This window comes from Cajanus cajan, chromosome 10, assembly GCF_000230855.2.
Source record: "Cajanus cajan strain Asha chromosome 10, NIPB_CcT2T_4, whole genome shotgun sequence".
Taxonomy (NCBI): Eukaryota; Viridiplantae; Streptophyta; class Magnoliopsida; order Fabales; family Fabaceae; genus Cajanus; species Cajanus cajan.
In genome coordinates, this window is record NC_138526.1 from 48989118 (window position 1) to 49015708 (window position 26591).

The 26591-nt window shown below is 28.7% G+C and overlaps 3 protein-coding genes across 3 annotated transcripts; 1 reads left to right on the forward strand and 2 right to left on the reverse strand.

The window, feature by feature from the left end:
* Positions 1-4800: 4800 nt before the first annotated feature.
* Positions 4801-9029, reverse strand: LOC109806675 (zinc transporter ZTP29). Its single transcript, XM_020369148.3, has 12 exons — positions 8840-9029; positions 8441-8499; positions 8180-8272; positions 7972-8061; positions 7757-7838; positions 7406-7461; positions 7202-7258; positions 6905-6945; positions 6171-6238; positions 5781-5837; positions 5575-5692; positions 4801-5215 (listed from the first exon to the last, which is right to left on the reverse strand). Exons 1-12 carry the CDS (start codon positions 8901-8903, stop codon positions 5170-5172), a joined length of 831 nt encoding a protein of 276 aa, XP_020224737.1. The 5' UTR covers positions 8904-9029; the 3' UTR covers positions 4801-5169.
* A 7762-nt stretch (positions 9030-16791) lies between these two features.
* LOC109805831 (zinc finger A20 and AN1 domain-containing stress-associated protein 8) lies at positions 16792-19639 on the forward strand. Its single transcript, XM_020368057.3, has 3 exons — positions 16792-16935; positions 17060-17150; positions 18700-19639. Exon 3 carries the CDS (start codon positions 18715-18717, stop codon positions 19231-19233), a length of 519 nt encoding a protein of 172 aa, XP_020223646.1. The 5' UTR covers positions 16792-16935; positions 17060-17150; positions 18700-18714; the 3' UTR covers positions 19234-19639.
* Positions 19640-22098: 2459 nt separating this feature from the next.
* LOC109806394 (MSF1-like family protein) lies at positions 22099-23420 on the reverse strand. The gene is made up of 2 exons (XM_083065063.1): positions 23247-23420; positions 22099-23012 (listed from the first exon to the last, which is right to left on the reverse strand). The coding sequence occupies exon 2, from the start codon at positions 22908-22910 to the stop codon at positions 22353-22355; it is 558 nt and encodes a 185-aa protein (XP_082921189.1). The 5' UTR covers positions 22911-23012; positions 23247-23420; the 3' UTR covers positions 22099-22352.
* Between the last annotated feature and the right edge of the window lie 3171 nt (positions 23421-26591).

Genomic DNA, 26591 nt, shown 5'->3' on the forward strand with positions numbered 1-26591 from the left:
TAATATTTAAATATATAATTATGTTAAATATTTAAAAAAAAATGTGCACTGTCTATAATGTTTAGTAAAAATTATATATAGTTATATCAAATATTTAAAAAAAAATTATTATTTATAATAGTTGTACTCAGGTCAAACAGAATTATATATATAGATAGATTTTGGATTTTCCTTTTTTACTGCAACCTTCTCCAATGGTTGAGATCGTAGAGAATATTAGGATTTTGGGGACCATTACAAAATCAAACCCATGGAATAAAGTTGATGTTGTACATATTGTATCCAAAGGCAACCATGTAGCTAGCAGCAATATATATGGGGCAATGGGGCATGTAGGGCATGGAGATTACAGTGTAAGCTTTTATATATGTGTATAAGCAAGATTACTGTTAAGTTATCGGTGTCATTATTACAGTGCGATAGATAGGGAGAAGACAACATCAATACTCGGAGAAAAATGCGTTATGCTCGATTTTCTGTCCGTGTGGGGCAATTTTGTCCCCTTGATAAATCAATCGGATCAATGAAAGCACGTCTATAAAGAATACAAATTTATTTAAGGGTAAAATGACGTTTCATCCGAGGGTGTTTGCTCCTATGCTACTTTATATATGCATACAACTAATGTAGTTTAAACATATGTTTTGCCTTTCATGCAAAAAAATTAAACAAGTTTATAAGTCAAAATTTAAGTATATATTATTATTATTATTATTATTGAAAAAGCTAACAACAGAGTAGAATTTAATTTCAAACTCTTAATTGCTTGAAGAAATTGCCAGACTGTAAGTGTTTTGACAAGAATAACTAATTAGTTGAAAATTGAAAGTTAATTGAAAGTTGAAAAAATATTAGTTAAATGCTAGAAATTAATAAGCTAGTTTAACGAGTGTTGGGTAGGGTCAAATTTTTTTTTCATAGAAGAATATCTTTTTACGCAATTATAATTTTAGTTTCTTCACAAATTTTGAATTCTTTTTTTTTTTTGTTGAAAAGATAAATATATCTCACTAAAAATTGAAGTGAAGAATGTAATATAACTAAAGTAAATATATAGTATAATATGATAATTAAGTTAAAATATTTTAAAAATAGAATAATGATTAAATAATTTATCTTTACTCCTTTACTCATATTGCTAATTTTGAATTGTAATAATCAATATTTTGACATTGTATTTTTTAATTTTCCATTAATAAGTTATACATTATTTTCTTTTTTCTTTTGAGTAAAAAATTGTTTATCAACATACCTATTACGATTCGAGTATTCCACGAAATTTCATATTTAGAGATTTAGAGAATGTGTGAATACATTTTGAATTAAAATATTAAATTGAATACCAAAAACAGTGTGAAGTGTTTAAGAATATTAAAAAATTAATACACCTTTGTATTAAAAATAACCAAAATATTATAACAATAAAAAAACAGTTTAAATACTTTAATTACATTATTCTATTATCCTAATAAAGTAGTAAACAAAATAAAGCGTGAAAGTGTATTAAAACATTAAGAATAAATATGCTAAGAAAATAAACAACCAACTATAAGCTGTAAAATAACTGAAATTATAATTTATAAGCTAACATAAAACAATAAATCTAATCAAAATAAAGTATATAAACTAACCTAAACACTCTATTTATGCCATAGAACTAATAATCAAAAAGATTAATCTTTTAGTTCAGATTCGTATATTACCCAAACAACTTGTACGTGTTTGAGAATTTAATTAAGAACTTCATACGGTCAATATTTGTTATGAAATTCAAGTCGTCGGTGCATTTGTCTTGGATGTAATAGAGTTATGAGATTTCAAAAGATAAAAGCTAAGTGCAATAGTGAAAACTGACCATATTTGGCTGTTTATAAGGGTTGGGACAAAATTCTTAAGAATAAGTTATAATTTATAACATTTAAAAACATCCAACATATAAATATATAGATTATGCTTCTGTTCTGTTGGCATGTGAGTGTTATTCCATAATAAAATATTAGACCTGTCATCTGAAGCTGATCTTCGTATCTAGTATTTTTGTTTTATATATTATATTAATTAATTTCACTTTAAATATGAAAAATATGTTATGAATATCATCGTAGACATTTATAATTATTTACTGTTCATGAATAAAAATTTTATAAACATCTTTATAAGGTTATGATATAATTAGTTCATTCGTTTATAAACACTTAAATTTTTATAGAAAGTTTTAGAATTTCTCAAAAAAATAACATTTGCATGAGATATATTCTTTTTTGCTATCATCTTAGGTAATAATTTTCTTTATTGTCTATCACACGCACACACAAAACTTATTTATTCTCTTAATTTCTGTTCGATGTTAGTAATTATTTAATTAAGTTACACACTTTTATTTACCTTTTTTTAGAAGACACTTGTATTTACCAACTTTGTATTATATCTTGCAATATAGTAGAAAATTATAATTGGTGGCTATTGGCATCAGCAAGAAATTTTTATTCTTTGAGTTTTACATGCTCAAATCTATTTAGAGGCAAATAGTATTGGTGATATTATATCAGAGAAGAAAATTCAAGTATCTTAAAACAGTGATATCGTCTCCCCTATATAACATGCAGAAGGAAAAACATATTGAGTACCTTACACAAGATTCAATTGTATACATAAGGGGTGAAAGAACTTTTCTTTTTCTTTTTTGGGTAATAAACGTAAAAAGTGAACTGAGAACCAAGCTGATTATCAAAGCAGGCAAATGGTCTGATGGCTTGCAGGATGCCAGAAACAGTTGCAAGGGGGGAAATGGATTCTTCTTCCATTGACAAACTAGTAATTAATATTATCATCATCTTTTATGGGTGATATAAAATACATATTTAATAATTATCGAGATGTCATGGTAATATGTAAAAAATATGAGTATCTCAATCTTTTCATAACTATTACATTGGAGTGAGAAACATACTTTTATTACTTAAAAAGGTTTATTAGCATTAGATAATAACTATTACATATAATAAAAATTGGAGTGAGAAACATACTTTTGTTACTGAAAAAGGTTTATTAGGATTAGATAAATTTGATATTGTGTGTAGAGTTTTCAATTTAAAGTTAAATAAATTGACATCAGACTTAAAAAAAAAATATATATATATATATATATATATATATATATATATATATATTTGGTAAAGTTAATGCATGCAAATATGTGGTTATGTTAATAATTTTATATATTTTTCATTTTAAATATTTTTTTTATCATGATATGTATTTTATTAAATAGGAATATATATTTTAGAGTTCCAAAAAGAGGACTTACATGTACTCATATATTATTGTGATTAGATGGTGAAAATAAACTAATAAAATAATCTCAAATGAACTTCTTGATCCAACTATGTACCCCAAATTGGCTAAGGCAATTGTTACGACATGATACATAATTCATGTAAAATTACTAATTACAAATTACCTTATATGAAGGATAAATGATGTTCCAAGTATTATTTCAAAAAAATTTAGCGCAACACTTGTTCAATGCCCTATATTAAGTCTACTTAACAATAGTTGTATCATAGACTCAATATAAGTATTTCATTTAAAAATATTTCAACATCTCACAACTTTAATGAAAGTCTTACTAATTAACAATCTAGCAAAATCCTTCTATATTGTTATCAGAATTAACAACTTCATAAAAAATTTTATATGATCCATATTTGACTGTTTTCCAGTAACACAACACAAAACATTTATGCATAACCTTGATTGCAATTTTTTTGTTAATTTCGTTGCTGAACTATCCATGTCGTAGTATCCGCTCAATGCTCACAAGTCACAACCTTCAATATCCCTACAAGTTTATTGACTTCTGCAATCTTATTAACTTAAATAGTAGTTCCAACTTTGTTACATATATCAATTTCAAGTTGGTCATTAACTAAAATAAATAAATAAATAAATAATCATATTGAAATCTTATATGTCCGCATACGAAATTGTTATTATAATTAAAATGATGTTAGTTTTGACTGTTATCCATTATGAAATCAATTTTTCTGAATTATCATTTTAACAACCAATACCCAAACATGCAATATTTTTAATTGATAACACTTTTGCAATTCATAGAAATTTGGCAATTGAATGAAACAGTCTATTTTATATTTTGGCCGCAATATAATTTAATATGTTGAAAAAGAAATAACTATTATTAAACGCATGAATTGACAATGGATTCGGTTATGAAGGGATAAATATAACTATTTTTTGAAAAGTTGCCAGACATTTTCTTAAAAATTCATTACGGAAAGTTAATGATAAATAAAATAAAATATAGTTCATTCAAAGATTGAATGTTTAGATTAGTAGTTTGTTTGTTTTATAGATATAAACTAAATCTTTTAAAATCATAAGAAAAATGCGTGAATACTTGAGTTGCTGTCAGATGAATCTCTTCTCAATTCCTTGGTTCATATAACCTGCTAAGTAAAAAAATAAGAAATAAAAAAAATTCTACACCCGTGCCGATGCATGAGGGTTATTGCTAGTTGCATATATATTATATAAGGTGGGGTGAAAACACTTTTCTTTTTTGGTTAAACGTAAAAAATGAACTGAGAACAAAGCTGATTATCAAAGCAGGCAAATGGTCCGATTACCCCATAGGCCCATACAAATTGGGCAACTGAATCCTGAAGAATACAAGTAAAAAATTCGATGTCTCCCTGTGCCTAGTGGAGTACCCAATTGTTTATAAAGGAAGATTGCTCGCATCATGACCCGTGAGGAACCTTTTCACTACCAGAGGTATTTATGTTATGTGAATGTTTCTTATAGCCCAACACATTATCAACCGATTCTGCAATTTAAGTCCAATCTTGGTTGATGATACAGTATACAAGGAGGGTCGGTTAAAGAATTAAAGGCGGCATACTCTTATTCTTTCAATTTTTTTTGTACATCATTAGTCTATAGGGGAAACCACAATCATAGGTGGAATGCATCCCTCTACATTGATTGCTATCCTTAACAGATGGCTGTACATTATTGTCATTGGATACTCTATGAGACCCCTTCTGAGGGAACATTTCTGCGACGGATGATAGAATCAGGAGACACTTCACAATTGAGCATGTGGATTTCAAGACATTCAGAGAAGAAAAAATAACTTGTCCCCACCTACAAGCTTAACTCCTCCGGTAAGCTGATACTTAGAAAATAAAGGCTGCACATCCAGAAATATTAATGAGATGAGAACTTACCAGCAAAAGTGTGACAGAAAAAATACTAAAATGCCACAAATCTTATGCCTGAATAAGTTGATATCATTATTGAATCTTGGATAAATGAGCAGACCCATACAATTATCCGCACTTGCTGTCTCCATAATAACACTCTTGTTTCCTCTCTTTGCAGCAGGCAATATTTATTTACTAGTTGCTAGTTAACATGCATGTTAATTTACATATAGAGACTTGAAAGAGGACGCTCAAATGCATTAAATACCTTACCAAAGAAGCAATAAAAAATGAAACTGCATAATCAGCTCTTAAAAAACTATTTCATTAGCAGCAAGATTCTCACCTTGCAGACATGAAAGCCATCCCCAAAAAGACAGCCTTAACAGATTGCTTCTGTCCGGCATAATCAAAAGCCAATGGCAGCATTTCATGAAGGGTCAGAAAAGCCATAACTCCACCAACTGTAATTAATCATCATAGAAAAAATCTGCGTAATAACATAAATGCCAAAAATCTCATTGTGACATTAGATGCTGTATCATTGCAAACCTGATCCGAGTAAACCTTCCAGAATCTCAGGACTTAAGCTGCTAGGGAATAGATAGGCTACAGTGAGAGAAAAGAAATCACCACGGTAAGTTTGACTTGGTAATTCACATGTCACACATATCTACGAAATCTTTAGTGTCAAAAAATAATAAACCTACATAATTTTTAAACCACAAAAACTAACTCTGGAGTAGAGATAGAGATTCAATGGGTAAGGTCAAACAATTGAACCGGGTTATGTCAATGTGTACCTTACCTGACCCTAATATTGAAGCATGTCATTCTTCATCAGTATTATAATACTACATCACTGATTGTTCTTGCTTTTAGTTTTTTTAAAAAAGAAAAGCAAACTCTATTGCAAAAAGAAACATAAATCAGATGATATACCTACGATTATAACTCCCAGGGGTTCAGCGAAGCCAGAAAGTGATGCTAATTTGAATGCCTGCCATTTACTAGGATACATCCAGAATAAAAAGGTTATAATTCAATATGATAGTTATTTGCGGTTTTGTACAACTTCATTTAACATGACAACAAAAATCAAGATCTAAGATTAACTAATTATTTTAGGAGTTATTATATAACAAGAGAATAACATCAAGTACATCAAAATTTGCAAATTTACACATCATTACATCCTGAACTAGGTCTTCATAAGCATTAATTTTGATTTGTATAGGTAATGGCATTCAAATCCATAAGCAGGCTCAAGATTGTTTTCTTTAGTGTTAATCTCTCTTTCTGTTGTGCAGCAAAAGTGAACAAAAATAAACTTCCACGGCAAAACAATACTACATAGCATTGTAGCCATAAATTAAGGGTTTTGCTTCACACAATAGCCATCATTTCCATTGTCACCATCACACACCACAACCACTACAGGTAATAAAATGGTGATCATATACACCAGCAATCCTTTATAGCACAAACAACAGAGATAACAATTCCAATATCACCTACTCAGAGCCACTGGGAATATATTTCCCACAATCTGCCTGCTTTTACATATCATCGTTCAGTTCAACATTTCATGTGCATATTACAAGTCATTTGTCATCTGCAAGTGCTACAAATACTATAACAAACAGGAGCCCTTAAAGTCATTATTAGTTTATTACCTTTGTGTTGCAAAATAAACAGGAAGTGCAACAGCAACACCCTAGAGAACAGAAGATTGTTAGAATTACAATATGACCTATAGAGCATTTCTAAAATGTGTATTTTCAGAATATAATGTGGGTAGAAAAAATGTCAAACTCAAAATATTGAACAATAAAAAATTAAAATATAACACGAGACAGGAAAGCATCAAGGACTATAACGAACAGTGGTTTTCTTTCATTATTAATTGCACCACTCAAATATAATTAATTTATCTAGAGTAACAGGTTCCATCACAAGATGAAAATTTATACCTCTGGTATATTGTGCAGAGCAATGGCTAAAGCTAAGTTGATGCCAACACGAAGGCCCTATTGAAAAAGCATGTCACAGACATCAAATTGTTGTGCCATTAACAAGCATATCAGGGTGGATATAATATAAAGCAATGCTTCAATAATTATAGTCTATAGATGATAATAGCAGATATATATGCACATTAATAGGTTCATGGGTACCTTCATGGATCCAAGGAACACTGCCATTCCTTCTGGAAAATTGTGCAAACTTATGCCTAGAAAATGAACAAAAAAGAAAAGTAAATAAATAGAACTAAAAGATACAGCAAAAAAGTTATAAAAAAAAAAAAAATATATATATATATATATATATATTAAACAAAAGAGAGAGAATTGAAGCTGCTCAATTCTTTAACTAACAAGGAATTTTTAACTCTTGAATACCAAACTCCCAGAAAATTCAAAAGAATTTAATATTCATATTTCTCTAATATTTTTGTAATCTCTTGTTCCAAAAAGAACTACATTGTTAGAAAAATGTTAGGTTTGAAAATACCCAGCTAATCATACCTACTGCTGTAATAATTCCACTGAATAAAACTTGCCGGCGATGCTTTTTCATAATATCCTTGCCCCCATCATCCCCATTTTCCTAATTCCAAACATGTCATCACATCTATCAAAAATTCATACATGTAGATATTATCCATAGCAGCTCCAATGCCACTTTGTAAAAGCAACAATTCAGATGTAGCAGTTATTTGCAAGAACAAGTTGATTACAACCTTTCTGCCCTTCACATCAGAAATGGGAGTAAGTGTTGGCTCTGGGATAAAACTGGCAACAACAGCAAAGAATATTACCCCAGCAAAAAACTACATGAATGAGAAGATTTCCATTTTGGTCAAGAACTAACGTGAAAGATGACAATATGAAAAAAAAAAAAAAAAAATTTGTCTGATGACATTATTATTACAGAAATGCAGAACCTACCCAAAGGTTGCCTTTCAAGAAGCCCAGTGAGTTCAAAGCATTGTGAGCCAAATCAAAGAACGATATGCTAAGCATCAAACCAGCAGCAAAACCCTTCATGCAGTTAAATAATTTCAAAAAACAGAGTCAAGTAAGCAAACCAACAAATAGAATACATTTCTTCACATTTGTCTAAAGAGAGGGGCAGAATGACTCTAAATGAATCAATGCATTCTCCAAATACTAATTAAAAAAAAAAAAGTCCAAAGCAACTAAAACCACCTGTAACAACCCAAGCATCTTCAAATTGGGAGCTTGATTAATAATCACAAAAAGTGCACCTGTTTCACAATGACATTTTATAGTTATAGTCCAGTTACAAACACATAAACACTGAACGAAATATAATTCAAAAAAATAAAAATAAAAATAGATAATAAACAACTGATGAAAAGCTTTCATCAAGAGCTGGAGCTATCATGAATAAATAACCAATTGAAATAAGAATTAGTATTCTGGGAATGTCAAAAACAGTCTACAACATGTTTGGCGCAGGAAAAAAAAAAGTAATAAAAACATAATCTGAGAGTTCGCAAACAAGCATGGTGTAAATTGAAATTGAAAAGCGTGAGATGAGACAATAAGTGATGGAAAGCGAAAGAGCATAGCAGAGAAATGTACCGATAGAAGTACTGGCGCCACCAACAAGAGAAAGAGCAAGAGCTACGGCCACCTGAGAATCCATGGCTCAACAATTAGGGTTCTCGTCGATTGAGTGACCTACAATTACATTAAATAAAAAACGATTCTTGTGAATCGATTTCCAGAACCAGAAGCAGTTGATATTGATAGCACACCAAACCAAACCAACACTCACTGGACTCACCCTTACCCAGGAACGACGACGTATGCGTGTTTTTTTTTATTTCTTTAAAATTAGTAATGTTTACACTCCGTGTCCGTGGAGTTAAAGTAGTATAATACTTACGTAGGATGCTAAGTTCACGTTGTTATTGTAATATAATAAATAAATAAATAAATAAAGGTGTAGGAAAAAAAATGGTTGAAAAAACGTTCATGACTCATGCTTGACTAGTATATAATATTTTTTTAATCAACAGAAGAGTCATTGCTTGCGAAAATTTTTACACCAAAATCATCACTAATTTCTGAAAAAATAATTGTTGGAAACAGAAGTTCCATGAGAAAAAAAAATACTGAATTATTTTGTATTTTTGTCGTAAAAATTGATGGATGGTATTTATCATTTACCCCTGTATGTTTATAAATCTAACTTTTCATACAGTACTTTTATATAAATTATTTATTTTAATAGTTATTTTCAATTTCATTTAGTAATATGTTTTCTTCTGATTTTTGCATTCAACATTCAATTTTTTTTTATTTCTTATAAATATATTTTAAATTTTAAATTTAATTTAAGTTAACATCTAACAAAAAACATTATCACTCATGTCAAATAAATTATTCTTTATTTTATTTAAATATTCGATGTTTTAACTACTTAGTTTTTTTAGGTGTAAAAAAAAACTACTTAGTTTTTTATTTTTAAAATTAAACTTTACTATTTTAAAAATTATCTATAATTAAAATAATTTTATATTATAATGTAAATCATTTAATATAAATATAAATTATTTATATTCATATACATTCTATAAACTAAGATACTAATTTTTTTATTAATTTGAGAACTGCGTGAAGATAAAGCAAGAAAAGGAATTTTAATATGTTCTACAGTGAAAGGCATGAAACAACCAACGGTTTATCCCCGTTTTAAGATTTAAAACAATATACCAGAATGGTATTCATGGAACGGTTTACTGCAATTTTAGGAGTTTGGTATGAAAAATGTTTTTATATTTTTAAAAAGTTTAAAATGAGAATTTTAATTTTTTTATGTTTGATAATTATTTTAAAAAAATTAAAAAATAATTTTTTTTTTATAATATCTTACTTTCCCACAAAAGTATTTACATAACAGGAGTGAGAATTAAACTTTTATGAGTTAAGGAGAAAATTTTATAAATATAAAAAAATTAGGTATTTTGAAAACAAAAATATATATTTTTTCTTATATTTCTCTTTCTCTCTTACTCTCACTCTCCCTCTCTTTTCCTCTCTTAGTCTCTTTCTTTTTATTTCTCTTTCTCTCTATGTCTCTCACTCTCACTCATCCTCCCTCTCTCTCTCTCTCGTATCTTTATTTTTTTCTCTATTATTTCTTGATTTTGATAATTTTAATAATATTATTAAAATTTATCTTGTTTATACATTTTAATGATATTTGTTAACATTTTTATTATTATTTTTGTTTTTTATTTGAATGGAATAAAATAATATATTTTTATTCTTCTTAATTATAATGTAATATTTTTTATTTTTTTTATTATTGAATTTTGTATTTAAATAATTTTAATAAGTTTTCAAATTTTAAAAATAGCTTAGTATCATATTTATAATAAGATTTAAGTATATGTATATATAATAAGTTTATTTTAATAAATATATTTTTGTAAAAAATATTTATAAATTTAGGAATATACTATTGTAACAAAATATGAAAATTTTTAATTTTCGAGAATCATGTATAAATATTTTCAAGAACTTTTATAAGTAACCAAATATATTTTAATTATTTTTATAAATCATGATTTTCAATATTTGTAATTTTCAAGAATTATAATTTTTGGTTATGAATAAACTTCTCCCTTACCAAATGTCTCCTTAAGATAAAATAAAATTTTAACTAATTAATTTTAATTATCTTGACTTAGGAAGGGTGAAATTTAAAAATAAAATAAATAAAAATTGAACTAAATCAAATCATTAATGATAAATCATTTTAGTTTAGATTAATAAACTTTTTAAAAATTATTTCACATATTTATACTATTTTAAACATAAAAAATATATGATGTCATCTTAAAACTTAAATATGAACCTATTATTAAAATTAATAGTATAAATAACATTTAACTTAAGAAAATAACAATGTAAAGAAATATGAAATTAAAAATAGTCCAACATAATCTAACATTTTAAATTAAGGTAGTCTAACATAATTATATAGTTTGTACTAGGGGTGATGATGTTAGTGTGGCAAAATGAGTTGTTTGTGTTAGTGTGTCATTAGATGTAATAGGTGAATTTGTGAGTGAAAGTGGTACCATCTTGTTAGGAGCCTCTTAATTTTATGACAAATATCATACTTAACATCGTCTAGAAACAAACTTGAGTCCTCCATGCCATTATCATGTCTCACTAAGGGCAAAATAAGCATATTTCTCATAGAAAAAAGATGACCATTAAATTGAATCATAGGTCAAAAGTTTTATGATACGCATGAGGGAAGTGTAGAACATATTTGCATATATGTAGGGGACTAATAATATGAACAATATACTTCTAATTTTTAGAAGAAAAAAAATGATAAGATTAGAAGAAACTCATTTTTTAAGAAAACATTTATTTCATTCAAAGCTTGTCAAATACTAAATACAATCTTCCATATATAGTGGAAAATACCTATTGGAGACAAAGCTCATTATGAACACATGTCTTGAGGATTGTAACAATCCGCTATGAACCTTACACTTAACTGTTCAATTATATTGTAACGACCTGTCATGACCTTTATATTTTATGGATCATGCAATTATACTAGTCGACCAGGATAACCATTAATTGATTAAAAATGCATATATGGATATATAAGTAAAATAAATAAAACCTTTGTTTATATATATATATATATATATATATATATATATATATATATATATATATATATATATATATTTAAACACACGCACAAACCACCTAGAAAATATGTATAAATATATATACAACCATCCAAAACCATGGTAATGTCACGGTGCTGATCAAGTCCTATAACTAATACAACTTATGTTAATATGACATCAAGACCAAAAAAATCCCACACCTTCGCAATGGTCACCATAACTCCAAGCTAGCTTTGTCCTGCTCCCATACAAAGTATGATCATCGCAGTCCATCCACATGGAAACAAAAGGATAAGTTAGAATTCAACAAAACAACCATACAAGCATAAAAATAAACATCTATGCTACTTGATTATCAAGTCACCAAATCATGAAGTCAAACACCATATTCTTCATCATAATAATAATCATGCAATTAAGCAACACATGAAAGATATCAATACATATCTATCATCTAATGCGTCGTCACACGTTCACCTAGGAGATCTCCCTAATAACAGAGCAGTATAAGTGACATCTCATCCTACTAAAACCATCCCAACCGTTTTCACGCCCAATGTGCCGGCTCGATCATAGCAAACTAGGATATTAATCCCCACTTGGGTTTACTCGGATGATGTCACTTACACACTTGAAAGTTCAGTTCCATCGTCAAGTATAACACAACTGGGTACAGGCTTACCACGATCTTGGCATGCATTACCAAGTCACTTGTGGAGTTTGCCCACCGACTATCTGCAAGGAACCAAACACCTTCCCCAATACTTGGTTAAGAGAATAACCCATGACCTCATATCCCACTCCAACACTAGCTAAGGACTTATAGGAGACTCACCCAAACCAGTGGCCTATCCAAGCACCACTCTCACCCAAAACAAGTGGCATATCCAAGCACCACTCTCATCCAAATCAGTGGCCTATCCAAGCACCACTCTCATCCAAATCAGTGGTCTATCCAAACACCACTCTCAAGAGACTCAATGTGAGCTCTTCTAGTTCAAAAACATTTTCCCTCTCCTCAAGTCCTATGTTAGACACATGTCATAAGGCATCACATGAAACAATGCATCATACATCATACATGGTCAATCCACCATCATGATCAATATCATCCTCATATGAAATTACATATACCAAATCATGTTTAAACATTCATATATATCATTACCAAGCATACACATGAATCAAACACCAATTTTCATCATATATCATACATATATGAACCAACTATATAACATATAAACAACTCCAACAACACGTAACATGTTCAACACATATTGTTCCTCGTCATACCACATCTCTACAACTTATTTAACATCATTTAACCACAATACTACTCAAACAACAAGCTTCCAACATACTACTCATCCATCATGTAGGCAACCAAATTACTTAGAAAATAATTTTATTAAACTAAGTCCTCATACTCAACGTATAAACTCACGCTCAGCCTCAACCTTCTAGAGGTACAACTCAACTCTCACACTAAGTACAAAATCCCACGCTCAGCGTCAGCCTTCCAGAGGCACATCTCACTCTCACGCTACACGTAGAATCTCACGCTTAGCCTCAAAGTTCCAACAACATTTCAAAATTGTCACACTAAGCGTGAAAACTCACGTTCAGTGTCCCAAACCTAGAAAATTCATACCAGCAGATGAACAACTCAAATATCCCAATCCCCTTAATCCATGCAGTGATCAAGACATGCAACCCAAAATACTTCAAGCATTAACATCATACAACTCAAAAAATCCAAGAAGAACAACATGCACCCACAATCACTCAAGAAATCATCACATTTTAACTTTGTCTTAAGAACAACAAAATCTCTCATTTTCACACAAAACCCCTTTAAATCCTCCTCACATTTGCAAATTTTACAAATATACCAACATTAACTTTCAATTCATTCAATAGCCCCACATTTTCAACCCAAATCCCAACTTCTCTTACCTGAAAATTGACTCATAATAGCTAAGAAGAGGAAGAAGGAGAAGAATTTATGAACAGTCGACTCGCAAATTTCAATCCACTAAAACCAAGCTTTCTAGTTTGAATTCAAAGAAAAGACAGAAGATATTAGTGATCTAAAGAAAAAGAATAATCAAACAGAGAATTTTGAGAGATAAAGAAGCTTACGGACCCATAGTCTTTCTCTCTATAACTTCTTTCTATAATTCATTTGTGAATGAGTTTATGAAATTTCGTTCTCAGAATAATTCTTATATACTTTTCTCTCCAGCGTTAACTAAACTCTAAACAATTAACTTACTACATTACATATATCATAGTGAAAATAAACAACTAACCTCATAAGATTAATATATGAACCATATTTAGATATATATACAATATATATATATATATATATATATATATATATATATATATATATATATATATATATATATATATATATATATCACGAATAAATCAACCTTAATAGTTCATACCCGATGGTATTTAATTAACCTTGGGAGAACGTTAACTCTTGTTATTATCACATGTAACTATGAGATGCCTATTTTCAACTTGTTTTATTTTGTACTTTTAGTTTAATCTTACTTTTTTTTTATTTAATTGCTGTCTCCCTCCTTTTTAATCACTAAAGTACGAAAGTTTGCCTCCTTGGTCTATTATCTACATTTGTAAATATCGAAGTTTTCTTTCTTGCTGACATTGTCATGATTGCAATTTTGTTTTCCCTTTTTCCTATCATTCGCAATTACTTGTTCGACTTTGCTATCCCTATCTATTGCATTTGTGTTTTACTCATGGAATGGAGGTTGTATTTTTTATAGGCGAAGTTAAAGAGGTACGTTGTATGTTTTTTCTTTAACAAATGACTAATATATATATTTTTTGTCGTTAATTTCTTATAAAACGATATTGATTGTGAGTATATTTATCTAAACTTTTTTATTTAATTTTTTTATCAAATGAATATTTTTTAAGAAGCAAGTTCTATTTATTTCTTAATTTTTTTTTAAAAATGAATTGGCCTTTGTTGTCGCGCAAATTGATTTTGATATGCTTATTCACAAATCACATCAAGTAATAAGTTTTGTTTGCATTATTATTCATGGTTGATTTTATTTGTATGTTATTATAATTTTTGTTTGTTTATTCATGTGATTTTCTTTATCTGATTGTCTTGTATGCATTAAAATTTAAAAGTGAGGTTTTTAACGTGTCATGATTTTACATGTTGGGCTAAAGCATTTTCAATTCAAAACATATGATCTTATTTAAATAATATTAGTTTAAATTTATTTTTAAGTCTTCAAATATGAAATAAATTTATTTTTAATTTTTAAATTAAAATTTGTTTTTTAGTGACTTAATTAAAAAAATAATCACTTCAGTCAAATGTTATTATTAATTTTATTAAGCAAAATTCACATATTATTAAATTTATCAAAGAGACTCAACTATTAGTATTGGTGATAGTAAAAAAACACATTCAACATAATTAAATACAATTAATTCAATTGGTCATTTTTAATAATGTCCGGAAGCTTGAGGAACCATTTTTTAAATTATAAATATTAAAAAATTGATTTTAAATTTAAGAGATAAAAAATTGTTCTAATAACTTAAAAACAAGTTAAACCAAATATATTTTGCAATATTTACTATGACACCTAAATTTCTTCTGATAAATATTATGCTTAGACTTTATAACGATAACAAAAACAATGAGAAAGTGGCTACCCGCTTGTATGTAAATTGTAATCGTCCTAATTGGATTTTGGGGGAAATAAAAAGTTATGGTCCCACCTATTTGTTTTTTCCACATGACACTTGATATTATTCCTAGTTCCTACTTATGGAATTTATCCATGTGTAACAATAAAGAGTATAATATGCATATTCAGTTAAATATATCATGCCAAATACATCAATTTAGAGTGTTCTTATTCAATTTTTTTAAATACCATTTAAAATTAAAATTATTAAAATTTATATATTTTTTTAATATAAAATTTTACAATGATGACAACTAAATTCAAACTAAAAATTATATACTATTTTAACCTTCATCACTAGTCTAATTCTTATAATTATAAGGCTTAAATATTTTGAATAATAGAATTCAAAATATTTTAAGAAGTTATATGAATTTTAAAAAATATTTTGCTTCATAATCTCAAAATTACCATTTTGATAAAGCTAAACAACTATGTATTTAGTTTTTCTTTAAAAAAGAAACTACATACATACGTGGGAGTGAGAGTGTAAAATTATTTCTCAAAATAAGAATGTGTGTATTTATTTAAGAATTTAGTTTCTTTAAAACAAAAATATGTTCTTTAGAAGATAAAAGTTATTGATTAAAGAATAATGATCGAGAAGTGATAAAATTAAATATATATAATAAAATTAAAATTTAATTATTATATTCACCATTAAATTTTTAATTAATATTTATTATTATACTTTATTTAGTATTTACTATCTCTTTGTGAGTTGAATTTTTTATTTAGATATACAATGATACAACAAATATATTTCCAGCAAATATTAATATTAATATTATTATTATTGGCTTAGTTGCTTCAGTTGTTAAAATTAGGTTTCACGTGAAGTTAACTCCTTATTAGTTGAGGAAAGCAAAAATGATTAAAGTACAGTGCTCCTTAAAAAAAAATAAAAAAAAATGGGCGTTTTCCCTATGATTAACCTTCCACCGCACCAAATCTGCCATTTAACGTAATAAGCACTTAACAAAACATTCACTGGACCGTCTTGCCCTTGTTCCCGAAAGGCAGTGACTGTGGCAGCAGGGTTAATAGTGATTTGTGTAGGGGTAAAATCGGAAATTGGTTAGCACCACGCGCGCCATTAATAACTTCACACGTCGCCTCCAATCATGAAAGAGCGTTCGTTGGCAGAGAAGAGAAGGAGAAAAGCCTTTTTAAATACACAAAAAAGAGAGAAAGATAGAGAGACTGACAGCACCTCTCTCTCTCTCTCTCTCTCCTCCTCGATCCCAAATCCGCTAGGGTTAGGGTTCCATTGCCTTTTCGTCTTTCGTTTTCGACTTTTATCTGCTTCTCTTTCTTCTAATTAATTAATCGCTTTTGTTGTTTTATTATTGATCCTTCTTTTTCCCCTTTGTTGAATTTAGGATTCTTATTCGATGCGATCCTGAGCTCGTAGATCGCCCTGAAGCTTCCGTTTCGAGGATTTTTTTAATCATTCTTTTTCCTGGCTATCAGGTTAGATTGTGTTTTGTAATGTTCGCGTTGTAATTTTTTTAATCATGCAGATTTGTATGAAGGATACACAAGTAGGGTTCGGATATTCGTGTTGTTATTTATTTGTTGAATTATTCAGTGCAGGGACTTCACACCGTCTATTCATATGGTGGTTGAATTGTGTTCTATAACGCCTGATTTATGCTGATCAATTTTTTGGGACTTGTTATTGTTTTTTTTTTTTTCTCAAAATATTTTGTTTGTTTTTATTTTCATGTTAGTCAATAGCTTGATGGCGTGGTTCTAATGATTTAACGTTTCCCTGAATTTGATGATTGTTAAATGGTTCTTATTTTAAAGGATATAGTTATTTTGTAGCAACTTGCTCTAATGTTTATATGAACGAACCATCTGTTCTGGTTGACGGAGATTATTATTATTATTGTGTACGATTTGAAAACGTTTGTTATCTAAATCAGTTGTATGTGCAGAAGAATCATCTATGCAACCCAAAAAATGAAGCTTTACTGAGAAGGGGACTGGTTTTGATTAGGAAACAGCTTAGGGAACTGTTCTTCATTATGTTCTAACATCCTGAGTTTGTTTGGCATTGACATATATTAAGTACCTGCTTGGGAGGCGTACAAAATCAATTCCTCCCTCTTTCAGACATTTCAATGTAAAATATGATATTCAGATTAATTTGGACATACATCCCAATTATATTAATTGTTTAAAATTGATTTTATTAGAACTAGTTCCATTCAAATTTAAAACAAATGGGCTCTAAGTTGGGTTTGGTATATGCTAATTAAATGAATACGCTGTAAAACTATTTTACTACTGTGTGTTATGTCTCTATGCTGTCCTGATAGTTTTGTTTGATCCACGTAGTGCCATCTCGTTGAGGTTGGTTGGTTGGTTGTTGTTTTGCAGCTTTATGCTGTCCCTGGGTGTTAATTTTTTGAGTTAATTAACTTTTCTGATTTGGGCCTAAGGGGTAGGGTTGTTGGATTGTTTGAAATTAGTCCCTTGTTGGTGAAGGAAGGCATTCTGTTCTGTCCTGTTCATGTAGGAATTTAATATATTTTCCCCATTTTATTATGTGCTATGCATAGTAAATGATCCTTTTTTTTTTGGTAAAAGATGAATTTGATCTTTAAACTTTACAAAACATAATGAATTCTTAAATTCACGTGTTTATTTAAAGTTTGAGGACCAAATTCGTGAATGTGACAGTACAAGGACCTTGACCATGTTTAACTGAGTATAAGGACAAAAAACACATTTTTCCTTTGTGTCTAGAACTAATTTTGTTACTTTGTTAATGACACTAATTTAGAGAGGTAAACAAAAAAATGTGTTACTTTGTTGATGACACCCCTAACAAAGCACGATGTTGTTATTGACAATATGTGTTTGAATTAATATATAGCATCATACTCGCACCCTTCCTGGTACTTGTGCATTATTGTTGGATACTATGTATGCTATGAAATGACATACTTATTCTTAAATTAGTTTTGACTTTATCTTTAAATGCTTTAATATTTAAATATCTTTGGTACAGGAAAGTTGAAAAAAGATGGACCATGACAAGACTGGATGCCAAGCTCCCCCAGAAGGTCCTATATTGTGCATCAACAACTGTGGATTCTTTGGAAGTGCGGCTACCATGAACATGTGTTCTAAGTGCCACAAAGACATGATGCTGAAACAGGAGCAGGCACAGCTTGCAGCATCATCCATTGGGAATATTATGAATGGGTCATCAAGCGGCCTTGGAATTGAACCTGCCATTGCTACCAATGTGGATGTCTCAGTCAATTTGATAGAACCTAAAACTATCCCTGCACAACCTTTAGTTGCTTCAGGTTCAGAGGAGAGTGACGAGGTGAAGCCCAAGGATGGTCCAAAACGATGCAGCAACTGCAATAAGCGGGTTGGTTTAACAGGATTTAATTGTCGATGTGGTAACCTTTTCTGTGCCACACATCGCTACTCAGACAAGCATAATTGCCCATTTGATTATCGCACTGCTGCACGGGATGCCATAGCTAAAGCAAATCCGGTTGTCAAGGCTGAGAAACTTGATAAAATCTAGATTTGGTGCCTAAAGTTTCATGCCCTGAGATGCTGTTATGATCAATGTCGTCATCATGAGATGATCCGAGTTTCCTGCATATTTTAATGGTATTCTTATTATATTGTTATATGTGATGGGGGACTTGGGAGTTATAGGACATCCTTGCAGTTTGAAAAGGACTGTATTTCATGTGATTGGCAAAATATACGTCCTAGTGTTTTAATTTTAAGTATTTAAATCCCTGCTGGTTTGGTCGAAGTTGGTGTTGTTGGCATTGTAGTGCATCTATTCTGTTCCTTATCTCCTCCGTATTCGCACATGTCAGAATGGTATGTGCAATTTACAGATGATTTCTGGAGCATTCATGGACAATTGGACATGTGGTTAGATTGTAAATTATTATGGTTTCTTGGTTATCTGCGAATTTATCTCGGTAACAATGTGTTGAAATTGTTTGGGCTCACTATTTTTCATATATTAATTTTCGAGGTGTAGTGATGCATTTTCTATATTTATTTAATTCACTCGAAATTTGGAAAAATTATGGAATCGTGAGAAATAGTATTAGATAAATAGTGAAATCTACGAAATTGTCATTTTTAATAAACTTCAATTTTAGCTAATATAAAGTGCATTGTAGAGTTCATTGCTAGCATTTCTTAAGGAGAGAAGAAACATGGCAAAATTAACTATGTTTTTATAAGAGCGTGTACTTAGGGTAGTCATACCCATGTTTAATAAGAAAAACTTGGCTAAATCTGCATACGACTTAGTTAAACCTTTGCCGTTTTGATTTGATTTTGTTTTAAAAACTTTATAAGAAAATGATTTTTTATAATTTTAAACAAATTTAAAATAGATTAAAATAATGTGATAATTTTGTAACTATATTTTCTCATTAAAATGACTAACACTGTTTGATAAAGAAAGAAATAAAGAGGGAAAACAAGGAGTAGAAATTGAAGTTTAGTAGGAGAAAAATAGAAGAGAAGTGGAGGGACGATAAATTTTTCAATTAATTTATATTGAATTAAATAAAAAATAAAATTGATTTTGTAAATTAAATTATTCAATTGCCTTTTAATATCTTTTAATAAAAAATTAAAGTAAAATAAAGTTTTCAATTTTTAAAGCACAAATAGACTTAATCAGGGACAGATCTAGAATAGAAGGACAGAATCTTAACCTCTCTCCCTAAAATTTTTATAATTTGTTGATATAAAATTGTTTAAAAAATATATGTAATTGAAAAAAATTGTGGAAAAATATGGAACCCACTAATTATTTTATTTACTTCCTCTCTATTTAACTGCACCAAACAATTAAAAAAACTAACTTTCACTCCTTTTCTGTTTCTCTCTCTCTCTCCTACCAACTTCTACCGCAACAAACGCCAAACATAATGGAACTATTGTAGTAAGAAAGAGTAAAAACATTAACTGATCTAGACCAAAATCATATTTAAAGATATATTTTAAACTAATACAATTTATTAACTAACTATACTGTTAATCGGTGTTGAAAACCAGCTTGAAATTAGTCTTCAACTGAATTTTCTGAAAATTTAGCTCTCCAACAGATTTTTTTTTTATAAAAAGTTCGTGGACATAAATTTATAAATTCAAATTAAAACAATTTCTAATAAGCACTTATAAGTTATAACATGTATGGGAGTCAGATTGAAATGTTGCAAACAAACATTGACGAATTTCGAAGAATCAAAAGGAGAACACTTTTAGTTTAGCACTATTTTTTTATTTTTATTTTTTATTAATGTATTTTCTATATAGAAGATAATCCTATCCCAACCGGTAAAACTATTGAGTGATAATATTTTTCTCTGAGAATGAATGCATTTGCATATCCAAATCTTGAATGTGGGACTAAATTATATAGTTATTTAGATTTAATTTACTTATAATCTAATTATTTATATTGTTCTTTCTCTTGTTTAATGTATCAGTTAAATTATATTATTAGATTTTAATAATCAAACAAATTCAATAATTTTAAAATTTTGCCTTTTATAAAGATGCACATACTTATTATATATTAATATTTTACACGAATTACAATATCATTTAATTAATCATGTTGTCAATGTAAATTAATCGTTTTCATTCCGTACATTGCACTGGTTACAACTAGTTCTGTTACTTCTGTAGAGTTCAGTTAAAAGGGAATTAAATCAAATATTTCATGTTTAAAAACTGTTATCTCCAAAATGGGTTTATAACACATGTAAAATTTTCATCCAAATGTAAAAGCTATATATTTCATGTTGAATCAAACACAAAGTAAAATCATGTTTGAAAAAATCCAAACGTTTCTTTTTTTTTTTCTCTCTTGAAAATCATATTTTTTTATTTGTTAATAATATGATAAAAAGAGGGAAAGACACTCTCATGAGTACTGAAAATGAATGTCAATGACATGCTGTGAGGATCTTTAAGGCCAAACATATTTGAGAACTACAATCTTGATCTTGGAAGGCTCCCAACCCCAAGCCTAACATGCTATAACTCTACCAAACAAAAGGTTATTTTACCATTAAAAACTCACCAAATCCAACAAGGTAAAATGTAAATGATACAATCAAAATCTCCCCACTTATGCGTCTGGATGCTGGATATAAATTGAAATTTGGAACTACCTTGCAATGTTAACTTCATCAATAGATTTGATTTAGTAATTAACTATACCTTCATCTTCACTTTGTCAATGTCGAGAGTTGACGTGAAAAACAAACCTCTATAGCACATCGTGTCATAAAAAGAATAAGAAAAAATATCAACAGTCATAACTTAGGCATATCTAAAAATCGACGGATAATCACTTCTACCTCAAGACATGAAAACAAAACTCGTAATCTCAATTATGATATAGATATGAAAACAAAACTGATGTATTCAGATGAGAGGGAAGAGCCACAAGATGATTCTTTAAGTTGTGTTACAACAATTTAAACAATTATTTGCCGGATCAAAATTTAGAGAAGATCCAAATAGTCTTCTTACCGTGAAGGGAAGAGCCACAAGCTTCTTCTTCCATGTCGTCATGTTGAAATGTTTTCTCAGTTATTTCATAGCTACAACAAGCTATAAACTACAGAAACCCAAAACTGAAATGAGAAAGAATCACAAGGCAAGGCTGCTAGATTCTGCTTCAAGATATTTACATATCCTCTCCATAACCTCTCTACCCTTGACACTATTCTGAAGGAACTTGTCAGCACATCGCTGCTCAACCTTCTCAGCCATGGACGCCAGAGCCGACAACGGCTTGATCCGGATGCGAGTCTCCTGCTGGCAAATTGTCCAGCCGGAGGGGTTATCCGGGTGAGGATCATACCGGATCTTCTCCTCCACCTCTATGAACTTCTGGAGGCTGATATTCCGCGAGGTTAGCTGCATGGATCGCGACTGGGCATCCACCACAGTGGATTCCACACAGTGGCAAATGTCCTGACCAATGATCCTGCGCACAAACCAGGGTCCAGGACAATGGATGGTGATAGCACGGGTTGTGTAAAGCTTCCCTGATGAAGGGTCAAGGTTGTGATTCAATGTGTCAACATCAAGAATATGGGATAATATGCGTTTGTTCTCTGGGTCAGCAAACTTGCGCCATGATGCACAAGTTACTCTTTCCCAAGGGTGCTTATAGACGTGTTCCTGTCTATAAGCTTTCACCATTATGCTATTTCTTCACTCAATTAAGTCAAAACCCCACACACCAAAGTTCTGAGTTAGGGTTTAGCAGCTAATAAATTGGGAATTTCACTCAAGCAATGCAATCTGACATGGGAAATGAAAAATTCATCAATTCATGAAATCAAGCTTGTTCAATTCAGAAGGTAATAGCATCAAAGAAATTAAATTTAATAGCTAAAGAATCAAAACCTATGGTCCAAGAATAATAAAGGAATTAGCTAGAAACAATACAATTATGGAGGTAGATCGAAAAGAAACATAGTTATGAATAGAAATTACAGATAATTGAAATGAGGTATAAAAAAATTGGGAGCGTACCGAATACGAAAACGAAGAATGTTGCAGAGAATTAAAAGATAGAATGAATGATTAAAAGGAGTGCGAAGTTGCCCTAATCGGAGGCTCTGTGACAGCCACTGGTATCTCCGCTCACAGATTTCATGATTTTGGTCAAAGTCTAGTTGCGCCGTTCAGCAAGAACCGAAGGCTTTTAGCCCATTGGGCTGAGTCCAAGTAATGTCTTCGCTCTTGTTCGGTTCATTATATATACACCTCCTTTTTTCTACAAGTACACCTCCTTTTATAAAAATAATTACAATTTTAAAATATTTTTAATTTTTTAATTTTGTATTTTGTATTTTTGTATTTTTAATTTTTAAATTTTACATCCACAACATTTAATTCAATATTTTTTTTACACATCTTTTATCTTTTTTTCAATTTTTACATGCACTCCCTTACCTTTCTTTCACCCCACCTATTTTAGTAGCATGTGAAAAGTAAAAGAAAAAAAAAGTATGTGAAAAAGAAGAAGAAAATAACAAATTAAAAGTTAAAGGTGTAAAATTAGAAAATTAAAAAAAAAACTATAATATTTTATAATTTTTTAAAAAAATAATAAAGGAGGTGTACTTATAAAAAAAAAAGGAGGTGTATATATCATTGGGCCTTGCCAAGCTTGTTTATAAGTAGGCTCATGATATATATATACACCTCCTTTTTTTTTATAAGTACACCTCTTTTATTTATTTTTTTAAATCATAAAATTTTATATATATATATATATATTTTAATTTTTTAAATTTTACACTTTCAACTTTTAATTTGCTACTTTCTTCTTTTTTTTTACACACTTTCTTTTTTAGTTTTCACATCCTACCAAAATAGGTGGAGTGAAGGAAAGATAAGAGGTGCATGTAAAAATTGAAAAAAGAAAGAAAGATGTGTGAAAAAAATACTAAAATAAATGTTATGGATGTAAAATTAAAAAATAAAAAATAAAAAATTAAGAATATTTTAAAAATTTAATTATATTTTTTTAAAAAAAGAGATGTACTTATAGGAAAAAATGAGGTATATATATCATCAACCTTATAAGTATGGACCCGAATATAACCTTGGGCTGCACAACCCAATTCCGACCCATGTTGTGTGCTAAGATGATGCATTAAAAGCAAAATTAGCGACTTAAAAAATATTTAATTTCTCAAATTTAAGATAAATTTAATTTTAGTCTCTTAAGTTTAAAATTAGTTTTTTTAGTCTTTTTAATTTTAAAATATTTTCTTTAATCCTTAAATTTTATTTAAAAATTTATTAAATATTATTGTATAAAATTTATCTATCAATATTTTTTGTTAACAAAAATATTATAATAAACTCAATTGATGTTATATAACTATCTTAATCTATCATATTCAAATATGTTATTGATGATTTGAGAAATTAAAATAAGATATTTAAAAATTATAGGAGTTAAAAATAATATTTTTAAATTTAAGAAATTGAAAATAAATTTACCTTAAATTTAAAAAATTATAAAAATTATTACACTATTTTCAAAGCCATATATTCGCATAGTAGCATGTGTCTGTTTATTTATCTGAATAACATAATATTTATTATTTATGATACTAAAAATATATGAAAAAAAAAGTTAGACATTAATATTGTCTGATAATAAATCAGCATTACGTTAAAATGGTTAATTTTTATAATAATTATTTAAAAAATTATGTAATTATTTTTTTTTATTGATGCACGATGTAAAAATTATACAGGATAATGAATGAGATTAAATCTAACAAATATCAATAGTACATTTTAATAAAATTATTTTACTGTTGTGTAGAGTTGAAATGGTTATATTAATAATTTAATTTCTATTTTTTTTAGGGGATAATTTAATTTCTATTAAAAAAATAATGAAATGATAAATTATTAGTAAATAATTTTTGAAAGTATTTTTAATAATTGCATAGTAGCTTGAAATTCGTTTGACATCAATGTCCACAATTATAAAATTAATAATTAAATATAAAACCCAGAAGAATAAAAGAGAACTAGTAAAGCAAAGCCATAAAGCTCGTGCAATGGTTTATGCTGCCTACTCATTCATCATGACTCGTAAAGCTCTAAGGTTTCCCTCCACGTGTATGCAGTCATCAGTCAGATCAAAATTAAGTATATAAACTATGTGTAGTTTATGATGCTATAAAACAAACTCAATTTAATTATTCCTTTTCTTTTTCTGGCAAAAGATACATGAAAGCCCCTCTAAATGGTCATATCAATAATGTATTTGATCTAAAAGGGCCACAATCGAGGGATATGATGAAAATCTATAGGAGTTAATACAAAAGCAGGGTAAATCATATTATTATTTTGTATATATATATATATAAACGATATCAGTGTAATTTTTATTAAATATTACACCGCTCAATAACTTTATATTAAATGTGAATTTTGAAAATTTAACCGTTAGATTGAAAGTTTATATCTTTTAGATTATATATATCAAATTTTGTTAAAAGTTACACATATATGAGAGTTATAATTACATTAGTGTAACTTTTACTATGTATTACACTGTTCAATAACTTTATATTAATTGTGAATTTTGTAAATCTAACCGTTAGATTGAAAGTTCATATCTCTTAGAACATACATACAAGATTTTATATTAATCCAAGATGATTTGATACTTCATTTTTATAAAACAAAATTGACGTAATATATTCATTTAAAAATACATTAAAATATGAACACTTTGATTACTTTCAAGTTAATTATTGTTCAGTTTTGACAAAATTTGATATACACGTATAAAGTGATATAAACTTTCAGTCTAATGATTGGATTTACAAAATTCATATTTAATATAAAGTTATTGAGTAGTATAATACTTAGTAAAAATTACACCAGTGTAATTATAAACCTCTCATATATATATATATATATAATTCTTGTTTAATTTTATGAAGTAGCTAAAATATATAATATTTTTTTAAATTATTTTAAATATTACATTAAAAAAATCAATATATACTACAATTTAGTCAACCTTCATATTAACATAAATTTCTCTTGGCTTAAATTTACTTTTGATATTTATAGCTTTACATCTATTTTGTACATTTTTTTTAATTTAACAATGTTAATCTATCATTTTTTAATCATTTTTTAAATAAAAATTACTAACATAAAACTTTGCTGATAATGTGACATTTATATGGGTTGATGTGGTAATTTAACACATGTTAATATGGCATTAACATGTGTATTGATTTGACATTGATATACTAATATGATATTATGAATCAAAATTATATAATCGTAGTATTTTATGTTGAAATTATTATGATCATAAATTCATGTTCT

Excerpts from the sequence above, each read along its gene's own strand:
- LOC109806675 (XM_020369148.3), bottom strand. The coding sequence starts at position 8,903 with ATGGATTCTCAGGTGGCCGTAGCTCTTGCTCTTTCTCTTGTTGGTGGC. Across the intron at positions 7,839-7,971 it reads CTGATGTGAAGGGCAGAAAG|GAAAATGGGGATGATGGGGG; the intron begins GTTGTAATCAAC and ends GTTTGGAATTAG. Across the intron at positions 6,239-6,904 it reads GTTTATTTTGCAACACAAAG|TAAATGGCAGGCATTCAAAT; the intron begins GTAATAAACTAA and ends GATGTATCCTAG.
- LOC109805831 (XM_020368057.3), top strand. The coding sequence starts at position 18,715 with ATGGACCATGACAAGACTGGATGCCAAGCTCCCCCAGAAGGTCCTATA.
- LOC109806394 (XM_083065063.1), bottom strand. The coding sequence starts at position 22,910 with ATGGTGAAAGCTTATAGACAGGAACACGTCTATAAGCACCCTTGGGAA.